General features: G+C 43.7%; 1 protein-coding gene across 1 annotated transcript in view; it reads right to left on the bottom strand.

Moving 5' to 3' along the window:
- Positions 1-26,627, bottom strand: part of RALYL (RALY RNA binding protein-like) — a 119,974-nt gene that overhangs the window by 16,313 nt on the left and 77,034 nt on the right. The window contains 2 exon segments of the mRNA XM_015425467.1: positions 18,983-19,161; positions 24,442-24,555. Coding sequence (XP_015280953.1) covers positions 18,983-19,161; positions 24,442-24,555 — 293 coding nt within the window.

The raw sequence follows: 26,627 nt of genomic DNA, 5'->3' as shown, positions 1-26,627 counted from the left end.
CTTTTCAAGGCCCAACTATAGCCACATTGTGTATGTATTGGCCTAGTTGTTCAAGGGCATTAAAATTATAAAGATGACCTGACCATCACAAATGTCTAGTTCATGGCCACAACAATCTGTCATATGCATGCACACGCACACACAAAACTCATGTGCATAGTCTGACATCTAATCAGACTAACCCTCAGTGTTCTTCTCTGGTTCTCATCTTCTGCCTCCTTCCCCATTAGCTCCCATTGCTAGCAGACTTTGTCTCATGTAATAATCATATATATCACTGCCAGCCTCCCCCTTGGCTACCTAGTTAAGACCAGAAGAGTTACTGTGCTGAACCAAAGGTGCAACTTTCTCTGCCTAACACCAGGTAGCAAAGGGTCTATGGAAACTCCCAAGAAGACATGGCCTTGAGAAGATCCATTTAGCTCTCAGGGTTAACAACTGTCGTGGACAGACTTATATTTCACCAATATATCTAGTTGCTATTAGATGTAATTGTTGGAAATATGTGTGTTGCAAGGTCTAAAATCCGGTCATTATAGGGTTAATGTACTTTACCTTATGTGCTATTGTTTAGACTGACCTAGAAGGAAATCTGGCACAGAGCCAATGGAAACAAAGCATGCAAAACTGAAAGCCTATTTACTAACAATCATTGGTTAATGCATTCAGGTGACTTCCTTCTAGGGGTCAAGAAGAAGAATTTCTATTGTTGTAGACCGTGTGGTCAAAGTGTAAAGTGGCCTTAGGTGTCTTTGGCCCCGTTCACACGGAGCATTTGCTGTGCTAAAGAGACGGATGATAGGCGGATTTTCCGGGCGCGATCACAGCGCAACGTCTGGAAAGCGTAGTGCTCCTGTGGCTAACCTGTGGCTTCCTGCCGACGATGTGCGTTAAAAAACTAGTATCTCCAAGGTACTAGTAAACGTTTGCCACAGGCTGCCTCCAGATGCCTGTGGTGTGATCACGCCGGCGCGCGGCATTCCCCTCCAGTCCCTCGTTTACCCACCGGCGCTGAGGGAAGGACCCGTGGTGTGCCGCCGGCACGTCTGATCGCGTAATCGCGGATCAAACTGTGCCGGGGCAATTAGCCACACCTCCCCCCCACGATATCTGGCCCATGTGACTGGGGCCTTTGTTGTTTTGTAGATTTCCTGTGAACCCTTCCCTTAGAAATAAAGATTTTACATAGAAGAAAATGCCTCCTCTCCAGTGAAGCAAAGATCCATTGCAATCTCTGAATATTTAATTATTTTTACCAATTTTCCAACAGTAACAAGCAGGGAATCTTTGGAAGGGAGCATCTCGTTTCCCCCTCCCCACCATTTTCTCTTTTTCTTCCTTAAAAGCCAACATAGCCTCTCTCTTCCCCCTGGTCTCTTTTTTCCCCACCAGCCGACCTACTTATCTTCCTCCCTGTCTTTAGCTTTCCCTCCTTCCCTCCTCCTAGTGGCCTCTACCTGGAAATACTATGGCCATCTGGATAGTGCAAGTTTCTGGTCTGGGCCCAGTGGCACAGTGCTGGCTCACAACTGCAGCTATAATTATTATGTATTTACTTCGTGTATACCACACCTTTCTCCACACTTAAGTTCCCAAAGCAGCTTACATCATTCTCTACTCCTCCATTTTATACTCACAAGAACCCTGTGAACTAAGATAAGCTAAGGATGTGTAAGTGGCCCACAGTCACCCATGGCAGAGTGGTGATTCCAATCTGGGTCTTCTAGATCCTAGCCTGAAACTCTAATCAACACACCACACTGGTGACTTCCGGTTTGTGGACTGGCAATGGCGGTTGCTGTCCCCGGACCTCAGGGAAGCGATTAGCACATCAGCGGCATGGAGGGGTGCTACCTCAAGTGGCACCCCCACGGAGCCTTTGTGATAGGCTCCAGGCCAGAGGGCTTTTGAGGGCTAGCCTCTTCGATGGCTCGATGCCAGAGAATCGAGGCTTCCATCCGCCCTGATGGTCCTGCCGTTGTGTGACGTTCGGGCACAAGCTAATTCTACTGGGACAAACGTGGGAGATCGAGCGGAATAACGAATGATGTGAGCGAGGTCAGAGATATGACCAACAATGAACGTGAGTTCAAAGTAAACAGACTATTTTAAAAAATGGATTACCCCCCCCCCCGGTGGGAAAAGCGGAGCGCAAAGAGGGACGCCTCTTAAGCGCATGGACAGACAAACGTATCGAAGGGGGAAGGGAGGAAATAAACAGTGAGCTTATTTTGAGAGACTTACTTGAGTGCTGATAGTGAAGCGATGAGTTTTTCGAGCCCTTGCAAAGCGGTTTGGAAATGTAAACAAAGCTGTAAAATGGCGGCTTCCCAAGGAAAGTTAAAAGTGAAAGGCAGTCAGAGCCCAAAACCGGAAGAGGGAGCAGACGCCATGAAGATGTTAGCAGATATGCTCAAGCCGATGATGGAGCAACTCGATGGTATTATCCAGCAACTGACCTCACTAAACCAAAACTTCACTCTACAGCAGCGCCAGCTGGCAGAAACGGAGATGAAAGTGGAGCATGTGACTGAGAAAATCTTAGCGATGGACACCGCAAACAAGAAAATGAAGAAAAGAATGGGGATGTGGAAACAAAACAAAACTTCCAAGAAAACTGTCTGTTACAGCTGCAAATGGAAAAGGCCAACATGATTCTCAGATTCCAGGGAGTTCCTGAAACTGAAAAACAAGATCTGAAGAGGACTCTGGGCGAAATTATTGCTCCAGTAACAGGCTTACCAGCGGATGAAATAGTAAAAGATATGGAGACTGCCTATCGAGCTTACTCCAATTATATTTTAAAAAATAGCCTGCCTAGAGAGATTGTGGTCAGATTTGCAAGAAGACAGACCAGAGATGTTATATTAAAGGCAACTTCGGCAACTCCACTGAAATTGGGTAATACAACCATTAAGACTTTAAAAGACATTCCATTTGAAATTCATCAAAAGAGGAAAAGATATAAGGACTTAATCTCGTTTCTTCAAACTAACGGAATTCAGTACCGGTGGGCGATCCCCGAAGGTGTCATCTTTAAAATCAATGATAAAAGAGAGAAGATTGACTCCATTTTTAAAGCCAAGGAATTCTTGAGATGTCATCTGGGATCGGGGAAAGAACCCAAAGACGAAGAAACCAAATCAAGTGGGTGCCACCTCTGGAACGGATGAGGACTCTGTGGTTGAAATGGGTGCAGGAGCAATGAAAGCTGTATATGATTTTAGAGATAGAAAACCGAAGTAAGGGCAGAAGGACTTTGAAAATCGCCTTTTGAAGTAAAGAAGATGCTCAGAAAGTTCTCTCATAATAACTAACATGTTAACATAGAAGCTGTGAAAAACTAGAACTTTACAAGTATATTGTGTTACTAACACTTTCATTACTATCATTTAGTTTAACACAGATGTGATCTCCTTCTCTTAGGTTTTTAGTTAGTGTGGGTATCTTTTCTTTATCCATAGTTGTAGTCCCCCCCCATATATTTCTTTGTAGAAATGTAGTTTTATGAAAAAACAATAAAAATATCCCTTCGGGGGTTTCGAAAAACAAAACAAAACACACCACACTGGCTTTCATGAGGTTGCTGCTGTTGAACAGTAGCAAGCAGCCAGTCCTGGATGAGTCATGCAAGTTGCATGATAGCAAGTTGCTCAGTGGCTGCTGCTGGCCCTGACCTGATGAGCCCTCCCACTAAGGTCAAACCGCCTGAAAAAGGCTGAGTCCTCTCCCCCTGCCTTGTCGTGACAGAAACCAAGGTTTGAAGGGAGGCAATACTGTGTGGTTGCCTAGGAACAGCCACTGAGGGCATTTGTTTTTTGAAGCTTCAGGTGCTGATTCTATTATTTTGGGGGTTTTAAACCCCTCAATGTATTTTTTTAAGACTTCAGATTTTTATGCAGTTTTCTAGAAAGATCTGTCTTTTCCATGGCTCCAGTCTCTGGATTTAAGTATCCACATATTTGGCCATGCTGAGAATTAGATATATTGATTGAAGCTTGTAGAATCTTTTGATAATAAGCTCTAGAACATGCAGTGCAATCCTATGCAGTTACTCTAGTCTAAACCCATTAATTTCAGTGAGTGTAGATTAGAGGAACTCTAAATGTGTAGTATGCAAAGCACCTCTCTCTTTGTTGCCCTGAATTTATTTCCAGTCAAATTAATAGGTGAACTGTTTCTAGTTTCATGAGAGAGGGAATAAACAGCTCAGTCATGTATCTAAAGATTGACTGCAATCCTCTGTCCTCTGATAAGATTTAGAATTCTTATAGTTGGGACTGGAGGTGGCCTATTCTTGGCTCACGATTCTCTTATTTGATTTGGACCTCTTTTTAGATATCTGGTTCTTTATTTTTGAGTCAACCCCAGTTGTATAGATCAGGTTAGAGTTCTGGATTAGGATCTGGGCTATCCAGCTTAAAATCCTTACTCTGTCATGGAAGCTTTGTTGGGTGACCTTGCACCTGTTACACATTCTCAATTAGAGTGATTGTGAGGATAAAATGGAGGAGGGAAAATGATGTTGTAAAGTGCTTTGGGTTCCCATTGGGGTGAAAATATAACTATCTAAATAAATTCATCTGATATATATATAATAGCCCTAACATGTTGGCACTTTCCAGCTCTCCCATTGGCTGTGCTGTGTGCTCCATCAGCCATTGGTCCATCAACTGCCACTCAAGAGTACTCGTGTACCATTGGCTGGGTGCTGGGTCCGCTCCTCTTCCCCACCCACTGCTACCTCAGCCACTGTTCCCTGTTTTTTTGTTTTTTCATACTGCCAAAATGGCTGTCTCTCTTGACAAAGACACTCCTCCTACTTGGCCCCTGTGGGACTAACTTTTCCCTCAGTGGCTGTTGCTAGGCAACCAAGCTTGGTTCTGTCAGTAAAAAGGCAAAGCCAGGAAGCCCTTTCCGGGTCTTTGTGGGGAACTCATTGGGGCCAGTCCTGACTAGGGTTGCCAGCTCTAGGTTGGGAAATTCCTGGGGTGGATTTGAGGGGTGGAGCCTGGAGAGGGTGGGGTTTGAGGAGAGGTGGGACCTCAGACAGGTACAATGCCATAGACCCCACCCTCCAAACCAGCAATTTCCTCCTGGGGAACCATTGTTGCCAATCTCCAGGGGAGGGCTGGAGGTCACTCAGAATTATAATTGCTCTCCAGATGGCAGAGATCAGTTCCCCTGGAGAAAATGCTGGGACTCTGTGTCATTATACCTTGCTGAGATCACCCCAACAAACTGATGCTGAGTGCCCAAGGCCAGGTCACCTGCCCAGAGCCTCTTTCTAGAGCTCATTGTATTTATTTCCACAACAGGCCTTATGCCTAGTAAATAAATAAAGTATCAGTGTCTCAAACAGTACCTTGTGCTAAATAAGCTAGAACATTATTACAGGGATTAAGGGGAAATTGCAGAGCCAACAGAGCCTGTTGTCTAGCAGCTGAACCGGGGCTGGTCATTGACATGATATCAGTTTGGTGATTGCACAGGCTTTCTGAATCCTGACCAGAAGTAATGAGAAGATGGGACAGCAACTCGCACAGACAGGGCCTTTAGTTTGCAGACTGATGTATGAAAGAATGACATGCAATCTCATTTCACCATTCGGTCTGTTTTCAAAAATGTGAATTATGGAGCATTCACAGAAATAAATTACTGTGCTTAAAGTTCTAATAGAAAGAAACCGAGTGAGGTAAATGCTCCCATCTGGCTGTGCTTATTGCAAATCAGCATACAGGGAATCTGGTGCAAAATAAATCCTATTAGAGCAGTGAGAAGAACACAGTTAAATCTAGCACAATACTCTGTCCCTGAGCAATTGACAGCCAAAACGAATGGGCTGAGGACAAAAGACCTCCCAGCCGCTCAGCTATACAAAATAGGAACAATAAACTGGTTGACTGTGATGTGCCAAATATTAAGCACAATAAGAAGAGCGCATCAGGATGTTTTGCAATTTCTAGTTTCATGATGTACTCTTATTACTTTTTTACAGTCACAGATTATTAGGTTCACTCCCACTTTAGAAGGTGCAACAAATCAGTATGTATCAAATGTGCCTCTGTACTAATGAGTTTTGCTCAAGTAAATAGCTTTCATTGATATTCATCAAGTAAGCAAACCTTTTAACTATACCATTGGTTATCATACTATGAGATAGGACCCCTTGGGGTGGGCAGGGCACCTAAAGGCACCTATGTGTGGGCATGTGTTTAAAGCTCCAGGTTGGCATAGGTTTTAAAGATTCAGCCTTCCTTCTACCAGCAGTCTGTATAGATTTCATGCTCCTAATTGACCCACATTGGACTTCTGGGGGCAACCACACCCCCACTCCCCCGTTGGTGCAGCCTGGTGTATGGCTGGAGTGTTTGCCTAGCATCTTGGTTTAAGTAATTCCTTATGGAAAGGTCTCAGAGGGTTGCTGATGGAGACTAGTTGTTATTATTGTGGGACTTGTCCTGTGTAGCTGCAGAAAGCTCTGGCTTATCCCCCATGTTATTTAACCTCTATGTAAAGTCCCCTAGATAAATAATTCACAGTGTTGGAGCGGGCTGTCATCAATATGCCAATGATACCTTGCCTTGTATATCTTTATCCAAATCACTTGGCAATGCTGTGGAAATCCTGAGCCACTGCTTGATTGCTGTGGTTAAATGGCTTAGGGAGAACAAGTTGAATCTGAATCTCAACAAGATGGAGGTGATGCTGGTTTGGAAAGCTGAAATCTTGAAGGGTATCTTACTTCCCAATTGTCATGAGATCCAGTTGACTCTTGCTGATTCAGGGCCAAACTACACTATATGATTTCCAACAAGATGGGTCTGGGTTCCTCAGACCCAACTCACTTTCCTCACAGCCATACAACAGCTATGGGGAATGTTGTTTTAACATTTATGGGAATGTTGTTTTACAAGTCTGCAGAGACCCAATTTGGCCCAGGACTGCGTTGTGGGGGGAGTAGGGGCTGCCAGATACTAGGGGGGTGGTGAGGGGTTTTGGGGAGTGCTGTGCTGGAGAAGAATGGACTGAAGGGATTTGAAAGATGTGAAGGGACTGAAGTGTATGCATATGGGGTACATGTGAACGCAAATGAGAGAGCCTGTGAAAATGCTGTCAGACTAGAAGGGGCAGGAGCCTAGGTTCAAATACCTACTCAGCTACGAAGCTCACCCAATGAACTTGGGGCCGTCACTCTCTCTTTGCCTAATCTAACAGGGGTTATAGTGAGCATAAAATCATATATGCTTGTCTGAGATTCTTTGAGGAAGGACAAGGTAAAAGTCTGATATCCATACAATTTCAAAGAAGTAGTGATTTGGTACCTCCTAAAATAAGCCTGATAATGTGTTAGAGGGTTACAGGCCAATATTCAGCCTTAATTTTGGGGGAAGTTGTTGGAATGGGTGGTAGCGGTGCAACTCCAAGTGTTTTTAGATGACAGACTGCACTTTTTAAGAGCTTAGAAGTGCTGTACAAACAGCTGAAGGACTGCGAAGGGTTAATTCTTCATAGAAACAGAGAGCCTTGAATGACAGGCTGCTCAAAGCAATCGAATTGGTTAGCAACAACTGAACAGAAACCTTAAGAGTTGAATGCTGAGGAGGAGAATTCACTCGTAATTCAGTCCTGACTGAGAGCAGTTTTAACACAGACTGGAGAACTGGGGAAAGTTGGCAAGGATGAGTGGGTACTTAGATGGAGACTGTGCATGTACTGATTTTCCCTCAGAGTTAACTATATTGGGTTACCTCAGAAATTTCACTCCTGATTTCACCTGACCTTTCCCCTCTGTTGAATAAAATATTTTGTTAATTTGGAATATAAAAACTTCTTGAGTGCCACTTAAGTCACATATGTTAAAGGGGGCTCCCATTCCTTCCCTCAGGTTCCTGGGCTCAGTAAAGAGCCAAAATATTACACTGCAACAAGGCGGGACAATCAGAATTCTCCAGGAAAGAAGAAAACAGACAACTAGGGTGGCTCAGCCACAAAAGGGAAAGAAAAACGGATAGAAAATCTTGCCTCTGAGGTAGGGAAGTGGACGGGGGCATCATTGCATCCTTCCTTGTCCCCTTTCACATTGACTTAAAATCTCATTTTGAGACATAAACATTGTAAATAAATATAATTATGAACAAGTTTCAGTGATGTCCAAAGTGTTTTGGGCTCTCTGGGGAGTATCCATCTTTGCTACAAATATCTGCTCTACTATGAAGGTCACAGAATTTTTCCTACTGAACTAGACATTTCAGAGTAACAGTAAGATGAAAGCCAGTGATGGGAATACCATCACAGGAAAGCAGTAAACAATGGGGAGAGGAGATGGAGGAGATTGGATTTATACCCAGCCCTTCACTACCCAAAGGAGTCTCAGAGCAGTTTACAATCTACTTTCCCTTCCCCTCCCCACAACAGACAACTTGTGAGGTAGGTGGGGCTGAAAGAGCTCTCTTGAGAACTGCCCTTGAGAGAACAGCTCTGAAAGAACTTATGACTGACCCAAGGTCACACCAGCAGCTGCATATGGAGGCGTGGGGAATCAAACCTGGTTCTCTCAGATTAGAGTCCATGCTCCTAAGCACTACACCAAACTGGCTCTACCAGAGAGTGATTGTGTCAGACTGGGACTGAAAGAGAGCCAGATTCAAATTTCCATTCTGTCATGAAGTTCACTGGATGACCTTGGACCTGCCCCTATTTCATCCTAACTTACCTCATAGGGTTATTCTGAAAATAAAACAGAAAAAATATATGCTGCCTAGCTCTCCTTGGAGGATATATGGGACAATATTGAATGAACCAATGAAAAAATGATTTGAGGATTCAACACCTCAAACTTCTGACTCTTAAGTAATAAGATCTATTTGAAATTGAGCTCACCTAGTATGCTGAAACTATTGTAGTGGGATTTGTTATTTGGCATAGCCTGTTCTCTGTTTGACAAGCATACTAAAAGATCCTACTGTAGTGCAATATAGACATTTTCCAATTTCATTTTTGCATTATTAAATCACTAGGAGAAAGGCCCGTTGTGGAAATAAATACAACGGCCTCTAGAAAGAGGCTCTGGGCGGGTGCCCCGGCCTTGGACACTCAGTGTCAATTTGCTGTGGCGACCTCAGCAGGGTATAATGACACTGAGTCCACCATTTTCTCCAGAGGAACTGATCTCTGCTACCTAAAGAACAGTTGTAATTTTGAGTGAACTCCAGCCCTCACCTGGAGATTGGCAACAATGGTTCCCCAGAAGGGAATAGTTGGTTTGGAGGGTGGAGTCTATGGCTTTGTACCTGTCCGAGGTCCCACGCCTCCTGAAACCTCACCCTCTCCAGGCTCCATCCCTCACATCTCCAGGAATTTCCCACCTGGAGTTGGCAACCCTATCTCCTTCCCAGCCAATCATCAACCTACCTTTATTCCCCCCTCACTCTTCAGCTTTCCACCCCCCACACACCTGCAGCCTCTCCCATGCTCTGAAGCCCTGACTGCTACGTCACATTGGCTGTCATATGGGGGCCACCTCAGCAACATATAAGGATACAGAGCCCACCATTTTCTCCAAGGGAACTGATCTTTGCCATCTGGAAAGCAGTTGTAATTCTGAGTGATCTAAAGCAGCCAGTGGATAGGGAGACCCTCTGAATGACAGATCAGAGAGCGAACTGATTTTGGAGCGTGTGGAATGTTCTAGAGAAGTGCCACCACCATTCAGCTTTTATTTATAAGGGAGATTAGTTCCATTAGTACCCAAGATACAGTTTGTTCCTAGAGACAGACAGGTGATGGGGAAGAGGGGCTATAGCTCAGCATACTGCATGTCCTTTACAGACAGAAAATCCCAGGTTCAGTCCTTGGTATCTTCAGTGAAAGAATCTTAGGGCAGCAGGACTAAGAAAGACACCAGAGTGGACAAATGGGATGGTGGGGTGGATGTGGCTTATAAAAAAGCAGCTTTGTATATCAACAGGATCTCCTAGGAAATTAAATTAAACAAAATAAGGCCTTCATTGAATTTACTTGGGGACAGTTCCTCTGAGCATTTTAACACTGCAAATCTCTCTACACCTATCACATTTTTATTGGCCCCTTCCTTCAAGAAGTGAAGGTCAGCATATATGATTTTCTTCAGTGAAGGTTTATTTTATTTTTAATTTAATTGGGCTTTTATACCGCCCTTCCTGTGAGCGGGCTCAGGACAGTTCACAAAATAGCTTTATAAAACATATACAATCCAATTAAACAGTCTAAAATACAAACCTATAGATTAAATTTAAAAAGCCCGCATGGTGCCGTGATCCAGTTCTACTCCCCCAATTTATACTAACAATGGGGGGGGGGAGATGGAAACAGGTAATGGAGCAGACAGTTGTTAGAGCTGTTAACCATTAAAACTGTTGCTGTCCTCAGCGATATGCTTGGCGGAACATCTCTTCCTTGCAGGCCCTGCAGAACTGTCCTCTGGTTGAGGACAGCCAGATACTCTTTGGGCCAAGAACTTCCAGTAGATGTTTAATTTATTTATTTATTTATTTGGTCGCTTGAGCATAGTGCTCTCCAGGGGACATACTAGGAGAGGCGGTCCCACAGGTATGTTGGTCCCTGACCATTTAGGGCTTTAAAGATCAAGACCTTGAACCTGACTGCAGCTGGCGAAGCACAGGTTGCATGTGTGCCACTGCAGCTGGCGAAGCACAGGTTGCATGTGTGCAGTTGTCAGTGTCCCAGTGAGGACTTGCCACCACTGCATTCTGGATAAATTGTAATTTCTGGGTCAAGGGCAGCCCAGCATACAGCGAGTTACAGTAATCAAGCCTAGAGGTGACTGTTGCATGGATTACTGTGGTTAGGTCAGGGTGAGACAGATAGGGGCCAGCTGCCTGACCTGGCATAGTTTCTGTAAGAGAGGGTAGTGTCCTGATTACCCTGAATAATTGTGCTGGGCAAGAGCTATCGGATGCAATGGAGACTGCATAGAATTCTCTCCTAGCAGTCTTCACCGCCATGTCATAGGATTTCATAAGCGTCCTATAAGATGTTCTTGAGGCTTCATTGTGAGATCATCACCAAACTTGCTCTAGTCATCTTAGTTTCCACTTCATTGCTCTGAGCTCTGCGGTGTATCACGGAGACAAGTTGGGGGTGGGAATGAACTAGCAAGCTTCACAGCAGAATGGCAGCACCATCCCAATGAGAATTACATCCTTCTAAAACCACTGAAGTCAATGGGCTTAAAAGAGCATAACTCTTCTTAGGATGGCACTGCTAGTCTCCCAGATTCTAGGATTAGGCTCTCTAACCACTATACCATACCTCACACACCATTCTGCTGTGGTAGGTTTTTATTTTTGTACACATAGGCTTTTTTAAAAAAGCAGGTTCCCTCAGAAACTGAGGTGGCACAGTCTTGGCATGGATTATGTTCAAAGGCATGTAAGAACTGGCTGAGACTCTAATTAAAAATATCCAAAGAAAAATCTCTTTGATATGAAAGCATGGGATAAATTTATATTGCAAATTGTTCCGCCAGAAGATATACAATCCCCTATTCTGTGACTTTGGGTTGGGGGGGGGGGCTCTCTCTTAAGAATCTAAATCTAGCCATTGTAAAATTTTGACATACACAAACCATATCCCAGTGCATTTCCCCTTATTCCTGGAGCAGGCATGCACAAAAGTCTTAACACATTTAATTTCTCCTAATACTAAATTATGCTTCAAAATACAGGTAAGATTGGAGCTAGAGCTGATCTATGGATTCATATTGCATGGTACAGCTGAGCTCTGTCAATACTTCTGACTGCTATGGAAGAGGGATTTCAAGGTACAATCCCCTCCCAAATACAAAACTGACTGCACACACAATATTACTACATCACAGAAAGAACTAACCACCCTAGACTCTTTCCTCCTGATCAATAGTTTTCTCTGAAGCAGTTTTTTGTTTAACGGGGGCATTGAAATATGCTGTCCCTCACATATTTGTATGTATGTATGTATGTATGTATGTATGTATGTATGTATGCATGCATGCATGCATGCATGCATTTTTAAATTGGATTTGTATTCCGCCCTCCCCGCATAGCAGGCTCAGGGAGGGTTCCATCAAACACAATAACCCATATACAATATACAAAGAATTAAAACACAATTAAAACCCCAATAAAATACAGCAACATTCCTCTGATACAAATCATAGTTAAAGCCCCACAGATTCAATCTATTTCAAGTTTGAGTCCTTAGATGATAATACAGATCTGATCTGCTGAGGGGAAGCCAAGTGGGGGGGACGGACACCTGCCACCCTAACTAAAAGCCAGGCGGAAGAGCTCTGTCTTGCAGGCCCTGTGGAACTGTAAAAGGTCCTGCAGGGTCCTAACCTCATATGGGAGCTCATTTCACCAGGTAGGGGCCAGGGCTGAGAAGGCCCTAGTTGAGGCAAGACAGATGTCCCTGGGGCTGAGGACCACCAGTAGCATGAAAGAGATGGATATGGGCAGATTCCCATCTTGTTCACAGCACCCATATGCTTTCTAAGGAAAATCTGAATTTTTCAGTCTCAAAGGTCCTATATAATATTCAGAACAAAAAGAAGAAGAAGAGATTGGATTTATACCCCGCCCTTCACTACCCAAAGGTGTCTCAGAGCGGCTTACAAACTCCTTTCCCTTCCCCTCCCCACAACAGACACCCTGTGAGGTTGGTGGGGCTGAGAGAACTCTGACACAAACTGCTCTTTTTCAAGGACAGCTGTGCCAGAGCTTGTGACTGACCCAGGGTCACATCAGCAGGTGCAAGTGGAGGAGTGGGGAATCAAACCCGGTTCTCCCAGATTAGAGTCCGCACACTTAACCACTACACCAAAAACAATTTCCTTCCACTATAACAAGGAACGTGGCAGTTCCTTCTGTCATGCAGTGGCATCCACATATGTTGATCTTGGAACTTTTGAACGTAAGGTAACTTTGGATATTATCTATTACAATTTTTTTTTGTTTCACATGATTAGAAAGTACCCTGTCTTCTGGCAAGTAATTAATCAGGTGTCATCTTTGTTGTTTACAGAGGACAGCAATTCTTTGCTTGTGACTTGAGTCCAGATGTAATGATAATTGAAAAGCAGCACCCATTTCATGAAACTAATGGAAAGCATGAGGGATAGAATTGCAATCAATGTCATAGGCACAAAACCAATAAAGTGTTAGAATCATCTATGCTACTACCTGAATAACTCTCACTCCAAACCATAACTTTGGGTTATTACACACGCTGTGACATTTGCCTGGAAGAAATGCTGTGTAGAAATTGCACAGAATAGCATGACTCAACTACCTGTAATTCACAAACTACCCCCATCATCACCTAGCTTTGCAGCTTTGTGCACACAGTAGATGTATTCTGTCTTCAGTTTTCTCATGCAAAGAGGCAAGCCCTCACTTCCTCCCAAATTTCATTCAGCTCTCTTTTGTGTGTGTAAAGTGCTGTCAAGTCATAGTCTACTTGTGGTGATTGTATAGGGTTTTAAAGGCAAGTGATTAAGCAGAGGTGCTGTGCCTTCCTCTGCAAAGTCTTCATTGGTGGTCCCCATTCAAGTATTGACCCTGCTTAGCTTCTAAGATCTGACAATACCATTCCACATCCCCAAGCTCTTTTTTACCCCCTGCTTCATTTCATTTTTTCTAGCAGAACAGGATAGAAGCTAGCCAATCACACCCTCTTTCTGAACTTGGATGACTATAGATACTTGACCAGCAAGATATAAGGCTCTTCCACATACTTGACTTACTCGTGATTTTTCTTGGCAGTTGATCCACAAGCACTGGATCAGTTTGGGTGCAGTTCTCCTGCAGGTCTACCCTCCCTGTGCATTTTTACAGTTGTGGAGTTGGCTTATTTTCTTTCACATGTGGCTTAAATAATCAGGATTTTCAAGGGAAGGTGTTGTTGTCATTGGTGGGGTTTTTTAACAACACTATATCAATATTTTAGGGACTTTTTAAAAATAAAAAAAAGTGAAACCATTTGTCTTCAGGGGGAGGAGAGGGAGTGGTTTGATTATGACAACAGTCCAGTCATTGAAAAGTGGGTTGGAGGTGGGTGGGATTAGGTCTGACAAAGAAAACCAACAGAAACATTACGCATGAGCAAAAAGCAGACTAAATAAAAACAGCTTCCAGAAAAAGATCAGTGTAAAAGTGGTTTCAAAAGAACTGGAGGAAAACAAGAGGAAAAAAGAAGCAGGAGCAAAAACTAAAGGCACAAAACTGCTTGCAGAAATCAGTAAATAAACCAAACCAGTATGGGGCAAGAATCAATGATTTCTTTAATATATTTACATCCTGGCCAGCAGGGGGGTGACTTAACCAGGAGAAAGAGGAAGGCCCAGGTGATGACGTCATGGCAACATCACTTCTGGCATGCACAGGAAATGATGTCTTCACATCAGTGACATCCAGACGACACTCTGGTATTTGGACAAAAACTCTATGGTAGAAATTATTTTTATCATAGAGCTTTCGCCCAAATACCAGAGCATTGCAGTGATGATGTCAGTTCCAGTGCACACTTGAAGTGATGTAGACACATCACTGGTGACACCACCTAGGCCTCCCTCCCTCTCCTGGTAAGTCCCCCCAAACCCCACCAGTTGCCAGGAGGGGCAGCGGTTCATCAACAAAAATTTTAAAAATGCAGCCATATCAGTTTACTCTCAACTAAATGCCCTCTGAAAGAAGGCATTCCTAAATACAGTGACGGAAAGGGCCTTCCACACCCACTTGGGACCTACTGGTAAAAAAAACCCCTATGACCTAAGTGCTGCCATACAGATAAGCCTAAGCAAGGGTACCACCAGAAAAAGGCTGTCTGAAAAACTTAACTGGAGCCTGGGAGTGTTCCAGGAGATGTAGTTCAATAAGTATTAAGGCCCTAAACCGGAAAATCCAACAGTTACTCTCCCCCACACTTGGGAAGGGACAGTCTTACCCTTGGGGCAGCCTGTGCAATTGCTCAGGGACCTGCAGGCTGTTGCGGGTGACAGAAAATAGTGGAAGAAAAGGGAGTAAAGTTGAAATGCAAACTGTGGTACATGCATGGTGAAAATTGGGTTCTTTTCTCTTGTTCATATTGGGTTGGGTGGAAATAAAGGGTGTGTGGAGCGACCCATCTTTGATTTTTGCCTGATGCCCTAGAAATACTAAGACCACCACTGCACTCAGGGCCGGCTCGCTCACTAGGCGAGCTAGACTCTCGCCTAGAGCACAGGGCATTGGGGGCGCCAGACTGAGCCACCCTCTCACCTGCCAAAAGCCCCCCACCCCCGCCAAAAGCTCGCGCCGCATGCTCTTTGCCCGCCCTCCCGCATGACTTTCTGGGCGCATGCTGCTTCAGTGCTCTTTAAAGGCACTCTTTAAAGTGTAGCGGCCGCAGCGCCTCCTGCACCGCCGAGAAATGGCAGCGAAAAGTTTCTCTGCCTCCCCCAGGCCCCGCAATGCGCTCCACGGGCTCCACGGGCTCTCGGCCGCCTCTGGGGGTGCCTGCCTGGCTGGGTTTTGAGCTTGGCCGTCATCCATATTCCGTGGAAGGAGGGTAAATTCAAACCCCACACCCTCCCTCCCCATTCAAGGGCTTGTTGTTCCATCCCTGGCAAGAAGTAAGTCATGCGGTGTGTGTGAGAGAATAAGCTTTTAGCTCTTAGAAGGGAGGAAGGCGGGGATCATAACAGGCTATGGCTGCCCTAGGGTAGCTCCCTCCTGGATGGGAAATTCCTGGAGATCTGGGGAGGGAGTGGACCTTAGATGGGAACCAGGCCAAAGAAAAGCCCTCCCCACTCCAGTGCAGCTTGGCAGCCCCCCCCCCCGGAACTGATCTTTGTCTGCTGTGATCCTGGGAGAACTCCAGAAAGCTGTGGATTCTCAGATGCATTTGGAGATTCACGGGGAGTCTCCAGTATGGGAGTGGGGTTGACGAAGTGTTCATCTCCACTTGGTCCAATCACACACTCAGGCTAAGTTGTGGGGAAAAGAGAGCGGCGGCATGATTTGAGGCCCAGACCTTGCCTCCTTCAAACCAGTCAACCTCTACTAGGGAGGGGGGTAGGTAATTCCATTGTCTCTCAGCATAGGGTGCGATTGGAAATCAGAAACAGCATGGGGGGGGGGGACGCCAGAAGGTATCCTCGCCTAGTGTGCAAAAACACCTGGGGCCGGCCCTGACTGCACTAGGGTGCTGCCTCCACTGTGGAAGCTAGGCTGAAGCATGGAGAGGGTAAATGGGTATCCTTTACCAGGGTCTGGGGATCCAGGAAGTAAGTATACACATACAGCCCCATCAGTTTCCCTTTGCTCTTCCAAGTACAAGCAAGACTGTCCTCCTCTACACATAACTGCTTCTTGTTTCACTGATTCTTTTATATCTTCTGTGATTCCCACCCTATCTTTTCCAGTAATTTTAAGAACGTTCCACTCTACAGCAGGATTTGTCCTCCCTACAGCAAGTTACCTCTATCACTTTCCATTACACGGTGGTAGGATACCACACAGTCAGCACTGATTTGGGCCTTGCACAAATATAACATTAAGATAAAAGTGAACTTCATGTTATTGTCTAGAAAGGTCCTGCGGCAATAGGAAGTGAGCTGCAATCCTTTGCACATTTTCTCGAGTTTCAGCTCTCAGGAAAGAAGGGAGTCTTATTTATGGGTTAATGTGTGTAAAATTGGACTCTAAGTTGATTTCACCCCATTCCCTTTGGCAAAACTAGATTGGTTTACTGAAATGTTGTTATCCTAAGCACAATAGTTAAAAGCAAGTTCTACAGAGTTCTGTTAGAGGTTTTCCCAAGAAAATATGTTTGTAATTCTGGCATAGGATATGTTTTTGCTTAAAAACCATGCCAAATGAATGCCTGAAATACTTAGAAGGAAATATTTTTAGTACTGCTGATATAACGGCATTACAAATATTTCAGAGTTTTGCCTAATTGATTTTTCCATACAACTTTGAAAAGTTGTATATGTCATATTAAAAATAAGTGCACTTCTCTTGATAGAAATGGCATAGGTGGGTAATCTGGTGGGTGGAAATTTTCCCCCTGCCTAAATGGCAAAGTTTCACAGACCACTCATGGGCATGACTCAAGCCACTGCAGCAATCTGTTTTCCTCCTTCGCCTACTGCCTGTGGCCACTTACAGCAGGAAGAGAACATAATACAGGAGTGCCCACTATTGTCTTTGGTAAAGCTTTGGTCTTAAAACCAGTTTTATAAAGAGGACAATGGGAAAGAAAACAAATTAAAGTATACAAACTGAGCAACTGTGGTGCTGTCATTCCACTTTTAGTTCTTTAACAGTGCAATCCTAAAAAGAATTAAACTCTTCTAAGCTCATTGACTTCAGTGGAGTTTGAAGGATGTAACTCTGTTTAGGATTGCACTGTAAATAGCCCATTTTCTGTCTCCCGCTTTAGATACAGTTCCCGTATTCATTCATGGAGCCATCTGTTCTCCCAAGCTCCTCTTTAAGTTAGTAGATCTTTTTTCATTTCCACAAATAATCAAATCTCAATTAAGTGTAGTTGTGTTCACTGCTGGGACCAGAAACTGATGAACAGCAACATATTGCAAAGGGTGGCCCAGAGCATCCCAGGGGAGAAATTGACTCTGCATGTTGCCTGAATCTCAGGCTTTCTGACTGTATCTGAAAGAAGACTTGCCTAATGAACAACACAAGAACCATTCATCACTGCGGCTGAAAACAAACTGCTCCCAAGAAAACAAACAGCTTTCATTACATAAAAATGAATCAATGAATGAGGATCTCTGTGCATGTGAAGCAGCAAAAACAAGTAAATAACTTGTCCTCCAACACTTTTTTCGAGGGGAGAAACGGCTTATGGGGGGAAGCAGGAGTCCTCCCTCCATGGTAGTATTCTGAACCTGTCTGGGCTATTTCCCACAGCGACAGTCTGCCTGTCAGGAACTCAAGTTGGGTCCCAAGAACAGGACAGAAAAGGGAGATAAAGTGGTCTGAACTGCACAGAACTGCAAAGAATTACACTGATCAGTAGGGTTACCAGGCCTGGCCTGGCAACCAGCACAAAACCAAGGGGTCAGGACCATGGTGTGTGTGTGTGTGTGTGTGTGTGGCCTCAGCATGATGTTACTTCCAGGAAAACATGGAAGTGATGTCACACCATAGAGTAAAAACCATAGAGTTTTTGGTGATTCTCCTAGAGGGCTGATATGACTTCAGAGTTTCTCGGGAAGTGACATCATGCTGCTGGCCATTTTTAAATTTTGTTTTTCCCCTGCCTCCATTCTGGTGGAAAACATCAGCTGGCACTGTGGGGCTGGCAAACCTACAGTGAATCAGCTTTTACCAAATACTCTGCAGCATAGATGATGTCAGGTGTGGGAAGTGAGGATGACTTGTCGTCAGCACTGCCTGGGCTCACAGAACACTTGAGCTTTAGAGAGCTAGCCTAATCATATCTACACAGAAGTAAGTCTTATTTTATTCAATGGGGCTTACTTCCGATAAAGTGTTCTTATGACTGTAGCCATCTGTTGGTGCTAGAATATTCTTTTTTTAAAAGTCTCATGCATTCATATTTTTAAAAAAACACAAGAATCCAGTGGCACCTTTAAATCTTGTAACAGGAGTTCAACACTGCATAAGCTTTGGTGGATTACAGCCCTTATACAACACTGTATAAACCTTGGTGGATTATGCAGGCAGTGGGTTCTCATTTGGTAGATATTTACATATAAGGTTATGAAACAACGGCAAGTCAAGTGGCCATGAAATGCAAGCAGTACTAAGGGAACTACAATTCTGTAGAATTCAAACACAATCAAGGAAAGTATATAGACTATCCCATAATAGCAGTAAACTGGCCATTTCCCTAGCTTTACTAAGCTAGTTAATACAGTCAATGATAGTCAAGTCAACAGTTACAGATGGAGGTCTTGCTAATTCCTTACCAGCTCACTGCTTCCATCTTCGTCAAAATCCTCCTCTATGCCATCAGTCATCTCTTCCCCATCACCATCTGCATCTAGTCCTCCTTCAATAGGCTCTTCTGTAGAGTTGTCTGCATTCTCCGATATACATTCCTCTTGAATCAGTTCCACACTGTCTTCTATTTGTTTCTTCTGGGCTTCTGTAAGAGGAACAGAACAGAGCAAAGTCATCTGTCTTCTTCTGGAAATGAATCTGTGTTCCAGGCAACCGAGCACTTTCTCCCATTCCCTGAATGATGCCAACTATAAAACATATATTATCCAGGATAGCAGCCACAATCAAGAGGTTTTCTTGAGGCATCTCCAAGGACTTGTGCACACCTAATGAGACATATCTTTTTTCTTTTGAACTGCAGCTCGCTTCACGAGCTGCCTATGAAAGTCTCCTGAGTTTAAAAAGTGGCTTGCTGTGAGTATCAGGGAGCTGCTGTTTAGGATAGGGGCCCTGTCAGCAAGGCAAACCACGTGTGGTTGGCTGAACTGTGGCCAGTATGATTAACCTCCACACACAGTTCTGAAAACTCCATAGATCTGCTGAGAATCTATATTATCATTTTGTAAAAAAGTAAATTTTAAGTGATCAAGGTTTTAGAGGTATGTTTGCAAATATGATAAAAAGTGTCGGAGGATCAGAAATAGGGAAGCAATTCAACATAAGGCCATGGCCAAGACATTCTAAAGCCCTTATTATTTCTATGTGCAGTTTCAGACAACGTTACAGAAATTCTGCACCTATCCAGCTGTGCAATGCAATCTGTGACTGTGACATTAAGCAATCGACATCCCTAAGGTATGTGTTCCTGATTCCTGCATTCCTATCAAAACCTCTTGATTGTGACAATGTCTTGAAAAGTCACAGCAGCAAACATTTCACACAAGACATTCAAATAGGCTGAATAAACACTATGAGTAACTGCAGGGCTATTTTTGGGCAGGAACGCACAGGAACGGAGTTCTGGCTGGCTCCCAAGTTGGCCACGCCCAGCAGGAACTCATTAGCATAATAGGCCACACCCAACAGCAGAAACTCATTAGGATTGGCTACATTAGGGGTGTGTGGCCTAACATGCAAAGGAGTTCCTGCTACAAAAAAGCCCTGGGTTTTGACAACAAACAAGGTAAACAGAATAACAAGCAAAAGGTGGGTGTGGCTGGATAACCACACTTCTGGTAACGTGGGAGTGCAGCCTAATGTGCTAATGAGCTGTGCTGTCAGGGGTGTGGCCTAATATGCTAATGAGTTCCTGCTGTTGGGTGTGGCCTATTATGCTAATGAGTTCCTGCTGGGCTTTTTCTACAAAAAGAGCCCTGAGTAACTGTAAATTTGTCCAGATTAGAGTCCACTGCTATACAACAGCATACAACACTAATTTCTGTCTCACTTTTTAAAGAGAAATCCTAAGGACAGCAGAAAATGTATTTAGATGCTTTGGGGTCAGTCATAAATTCTTTCAGAGCTGTTCTCTCAAGCGCAGTTCTCCGGAGAGCTCTCTCAGCTTCACCCACCTCACAGGTGTCTGTTGTGGGGAGGGGAAGGGAAAGGGATTGTAAACTGCTCTGAGACTCCTTCGGGTAGTGAAGGGTGGGGTATAAATCCAACCTCTTCTCTTCTTCTTGTTCTGGAAGATTAGGCTATGCTAGCAAAGGTAGACATGGGATGACGTAACCAAAACATAACATTTACTTTTGAACCTAAGATAAATATATCCATGCAAGTTTCAGGTGGGGAACTGTGTTAGTCTGTAGTAGTAGAACAACATTTTTAGTCCAGTAGCACCTCAAAGACCAACAAAACTTTCCAGGGTACACACTTCCATGAGTCAAACCTCCCTTCACCAGATACTACACTGTATTTGACACAGTGCGCTTTGGCTCAGGGGAGTTTATAGCATGGAAGATTTTGTTGGTCGAAGGTGCTACTGGACCTAAATTTTATATCTGAGCAACTTATATACACAAAATCCAAGAAATAGGAATGGCAGAGCAACTGTGTGGGTTGGAACCAGCCATCTTTTTCACTCAATTACATCTATTTCTCTTTTTTACTATAGTCCTCCTAATCCCACATGCCCTTTCTCCATTTAGGTCCCATGACCAAAATGGGGGTAGGAGGGTACAAATTTTAATATCTCTTGAAACATATTTACAGTGCATAGCAATGTTCTAGTCTAGGGGTAGGCATGTCCTGACATACATGCCAACAGTAAAACATCAGACTGTTGCTTGACACCCAGGGTTAGAGCTCTGCTCAAGCAACTGAGGCACTGGCAACAGGTGTGGGATAAGGCAACAGGCATGGCTTTTCCCCATCATTGGGTGTGTTCAGACGGCTCTTCAGATCCGCGCGATGCACGGGTGCCTCATAGATTTAAATGTAATGTCCAGACATCAACATCTGGGAAACGTCCATCTTCTGTGGGAATCCTGTTCTGCCGCGCCTCGGAGCCGTACTAAAAAGATACTACTTTAAATCTGGAGTTTTCAGTTCTGACAGGCCACTCGCGGACTTTCCCTCATCTGATCATTCCAGCGCGCAATCAAAAATGGTGCCCGTTCGGGTTGGTCTGACGTCAGACCATCCCGAACGGGTGCCATTTTTAAAAAATCTTGATTCTGTGCATGTGCCGATAAACAAGGCAGCAATATCATGCCTATGCGCATGTACAAAAAGTTTTTTAACCCCCCCCCACCGCGTGTGCCTCCTTCAGTGGACGCCGTCTAGACAATCCACAGCAGAAGCAGCGTGTGGTAAGGTGATTCCCCCGGGGGATGTCTGGTTGTGCGAGGATGGATTAAAAAGATCAGGATCAAATTTGAGCCGGGATAATGGCGGGATTAGCTGTCCATCTGAACGCACCCATTGTCTACCAGAGTGATACAGCTACCAGCCAAGGCATATCCTTGAGATGTTGGCAGTGCCACAGGAGCTTGGCTTGCGCCAAGCATGTGGGCCCAACTATAACCTTCATCTCCCTCTGCCACTTTGTTTGCCAGCACACCAACATGTTTCTAGGTAGATGGGTTGCCTACTCCTGTTTTAGTCTCCTTACCCACTCCCTTTCTCCTCCCTCTTCATAACCACCTTGTGGTCCATCTGGAGACAGTTGACAAAACAGGTGCCTCAGATGGGTGCTTTGTTAACTCTCCCCATCTAGAAAATGTAGTAGAGGAGGACAAGTGAGAGGAAGGAAGCAAAGAGGAGTGTTATCCTGAGTGTGATTTGCTGATACGTTTGTCTGTCAGTTCAGATCTGAAGAATAGACTCTGAACTCTCTTTTAACATTAGGTCTGTCTTCTTCTTAAGAACAATATAATTCAGTGCAGATCGTCAGGTTCTCTGATTTGTATTTAAATGAATTCACAACCTTTTCCATAAAAATTGCAAATCAGATGCCAATGTCTATTCTCATGTAGGCTCTTTTGCATAGTAATAACTTTTATGTTGAATCTTCTATAATGGGGATTTACCTTTCCAGAAGATAATTCTTTACGCTGCTGTTTCATCACTTTATCTATATTAATAATATCTTGTACCAAATTTGTATCAATATGTTGGTATAATACAAAGAATTCATGTTGTAGAATTCTCAGGGAGTTGCAGAATACACAAATTCATAACAATTTCCTCTGGGACTATATTAGTTGTGAGAATCTACCTCTGGTTCTATGGATTTTTATAACAATATTTATATTGGTAAGTGAGCATGGTGAGCTACACAGAGGCATAGGTGCTCCTGGAGAATAACCACTTGTAGGACAGTAGCTTCTCCTTACTCCATTCAAAGTACCTCTGAGTTACGTTGTCCAAGAACGTGAGGATTTTAAAAAAGGAAACAGCAGTTCAGTGTTATGACCACTTGCACAGTTCATTCAGGTTAACAAGGCTCCTTCTAATATTTATTATTTACAAACTGGGGGTCAAATGAGTAAACACTGCAAACAATTTGTCCTCCCCCCCAATCTCTTCCTCCCACCTTTCCCCAAAATTCTGGGAGAATAGCTAAATTTTTGTCCAGCACTGGAAAATCAACAGGTCTGGTACCAAGTGGAGCTCCAGGGAGAGAGCATTATATGGTGCCACAGCAGAAAATGCCCTGACTTGTAGTGCCATCCATCTCATGTCAAGAAAGACAGTGCAGGACCTCATTAGGAGGTGGCAATACATACAGGCATTGGGGAGGGGGGGACAGGGCAGGTGGTGAATGTGGCCACAGATGGTGAGACGAGATCTTGCCACATGGCTGTGAGATGTCACAGTATGGCCAGATGGTCACACAAAGAATTAGTTTGAAGGAATTTGGAGAGTGGTGTGAGCTGTATTCGTTCCACCTAGCAGTGGTGCCACAGCTTATATATTTTAAAACATTCAATACAAACAACAGTTTCTCTTATAATAGACACATCATATATTATTTGGAAAATAATCTGGACCATCTGTAAATGTGGACCATTTACAACAATGCCACTAGCCACTTCTACCACCATGGTTATGGTCTCCAGCCTGAGGCCCTGTAATACCACAGAGATAGTTTAAGCATCCTCTCATTTTCCACAGAGTCTAGTGAATAAGAAGCAGCACCTCAAGCACTGCAAAGCACCACGTATAGCCGTCATTCAGTCCAGCTTAAAGGGTCCTGCCATTTCACACACTCCCCCCACCTGATGAAATAAGAGGATTCCCTTGAGACCCTGTGCAATGTCACAGGAAGGCAAAAGGCACGCTTCCCTCCCCTGGGAGCCAGTGCCTCTCACAGAAAAGGCTAGGAAAAAATAAGCAAAGGAGTCAGATGCAGCCTTCAAACCACCAGCTGGCCATCACTGATGGGGTGGGGGGCTTCCCCCCCCCCAAGATGGCTTTTTTAAAATTTACCTTTTTAACCCTTGTTAACCACCCTGTCAGATTCACAGTGAACAAGTGGTTGAAAGGGAATTTTTTAAAAGGTCTTCCTTAACTCTCATGATTAACTCTCACACACTCACACATGAATTCCAAGGAGTCTGTAATTAATTTCCCATTACCTTTGATTTTTACATAGCCTGCATAAATTTATCTACAAATCTTTTCTTTTCACATTGGTTGTTTATTTAAGGAATCTCTTTGTTTTCAAAGTTGGCAAAAGCCTCTCTTGAAAATAGCTGTGCTTACTCATCCTATGTATGTCCAATGCTACCAATTTAAATATACTTAAATACGCAGAGGCGCCGAAATTGGTAACAGGTAATTGGTTACAGAAGTTTCTTTTGGTTATGTAAAAGTCATAAGTCCTACCTGGATATGTACCAGTCCCAACTACAGAGGAAGGATGGCTGCGGCCTCTCCCCACAATACATCTCCCAACTGACAATATGATTGATAATTCTGCGTTGGATTAATTCACCTTTTAATGAGCTGCCAACAGCCATAGATCATTTTCACCTACCTGCTTCAGCCTTCTGCTGCTTTTCAATCTTCTCCAGTCTCCCTAGCAAAGAGTCAATTTTTGTTTTGATTTGAGTTAATTCCTTCTTGATTGTTTGCAACTCATCTGATTTCACTAAGTGGAAAAAGAACAACAACAACGACAACGACAAAAAAAGGTACCAACCATGAATAACGAATAATTTTAACAAAAGGAATTCCAACATAAACTCTTCTTTGTGCCCTGAGAGGTGTGTTCAGGTTCAAGCCTTATATATTCCTATGTGTATGTGTATGTATATTAGGAAGAAGAAAAACCCTTTAAACATTAGGGTTTTTTTTCAGGGGACGTTCTTTCCATGTGTATAGATGCATTTTGAGAGTCAGTTCATTCTCAATGGCAATTATCATATTTTAGCACAGAATAGAGAATGAAGTTGCATCAAGTATGTCAACTGCATTTAAAAAAAATGGATATGGCCAATAAGCACGGAATTTAGAATGTGTTGTATATTTGGCCTGTACTGAAAGTTTACCTATTTCAGTTTGGTGGAGGAGAACGTTTTAGGAGAGTGATGAAATATTTTCCCAAAAGCTACTAAGGATGAGCACCTTACTTTAAGACTACGCATTGCCATCCCTCCCCCATCTGGGTCTACTTCCTGGGAATAGTGACATGGTCACAGCCCTTCAGGGATCACACAGTGAATACGATGGTGTCATGACTCCATGGCACCAATCAGATCTCACCAGAGATGGTGTAATTAAAAGTAAAGGAGGACAATTGAAAGAGAGGGCGATGATTCTGGCATCAGTCATGTGGGTGATCCCAGCCAATCTGAACTTTTGTAGCATGTGGGATGACTCACAATGACATGGAGCCAAGCAGATGTGTCACTGAGGGTAAATGAAGCCTGTTTCCAGAACCACTGCCCTCATCAGACAAAGACTAACTTAATTTTGATACAGTGCTCAGAATCTACACTGTAAAAGGACATGCTTTTGAAAGTGCTTTGTGTTAGCCCCGGGTATAACAACAGTATGTAGTACAGTCCTATGCCGAGTTAAACCCTTCCAAGTCCATTGAAGTCATCCTTTACTTGGATTGCTCTCTATCTTCTGTGTATAAAGTATGACAAGGGGAACTAGTGCCCATCCTTCTGTGCCCATTGATGTCAATGGATTTAGAAGGGTATACCTCTGTTCTGGACTGCACTGATAGACTGGAACTACACATTGTTAGATGTTGCACTATTGTGATAATTTACCTCCTTGATATTCTGGTCTGCACAGGAAAACAAAGTAAGAAAGTGATTGTGTTGGCAGAAGATCCAGCTATGTGTGGATGTTATCATAAGTGATATATTTTTATTTAACCCTGTTTATCGTAGGCACTAATATAAAAACTGCTAGAAGCTACCAAGTCAAAATTTATTAATTTGTTAATGAAACAATAGTATATGTTGTTTTCTTCCAATGTCTACTTTGGATCCATAAACACTATAATGAGAAAACTGTTCAGCATCCCCCCTCCCCCTTTGCAACATCATGCATACAAATATTCAGGGAACATCTGTCTCACCCTTTCTTGCAGAAAGCAAAGTTTCTCATGAAACATCCGTACAACACTGTACATCTGCTGCCCCAAGTCAGCTGTTACTTTCAATTTTAAAGGAACTTTCTGCTCAAGATAGAAAGATTTCTTTTTCAAGGCACTGGATTTTATCCAAACCCCTTGGTCAGCAATTAGTCAGATTCAAAGCAAGATGCAAATCCCTCAAGTTCATTAAGGAAGCAAGCTGGGAACATTTTAAGCCTTGCTCTATAGCTAGCAGACAATTGGCTACTTTTAGAAACATGCAGCCTGCCACAATTTTTGCTGATACACGCACACAAAACCAGCCTATATTGCTCTGGAGTGTAATCTTGCTTGTTCTGCCTGGAGAGAGAAAAGCACTGTCTAGATCCATTAGAAGCTATTATAAACCTCCCCTTCTGTCCCCTGCAAAGCTAACTGCCTGGCCACAGACGCTTTTCTTTATAGACTGTCCTGTCCAAGAGCAGACTCTTTATGGAGAGGCTCTAACATGCCTCAGGCTGCTGTAACCACCTCCTGCCCAGCCTCCTGCACATGTCTGTTCTCCTGGGGATAATTGAGGCAGGACTCGGTTGCGTGATGCTTCAGCCATTACTGAGCAACATGAGTCT

The sequence above is a fragment of the Gekko japonicus genome, unplaced genomic scaffold, assembly GCF_001447785.1.
Source record: "Gekko japonicus isolate JY-2015 unplaced genomic scaffold, Gekko_japonicus_V1.1 scaffold372, whole genome shotgun sequence".
NCBI classification, from domain to species: domain Eukaryota; kingdom Metazoa; phylum Chordata; class Lepidosauria; order Squamata; family Gekkonidae; genus Gekko; species Gekko japonicus.
The sequence above is the reverse complement of the archived record's forward strand: the minus strand, read 5'-3'. Positions and strand labels throughout refer to the sequence as shown.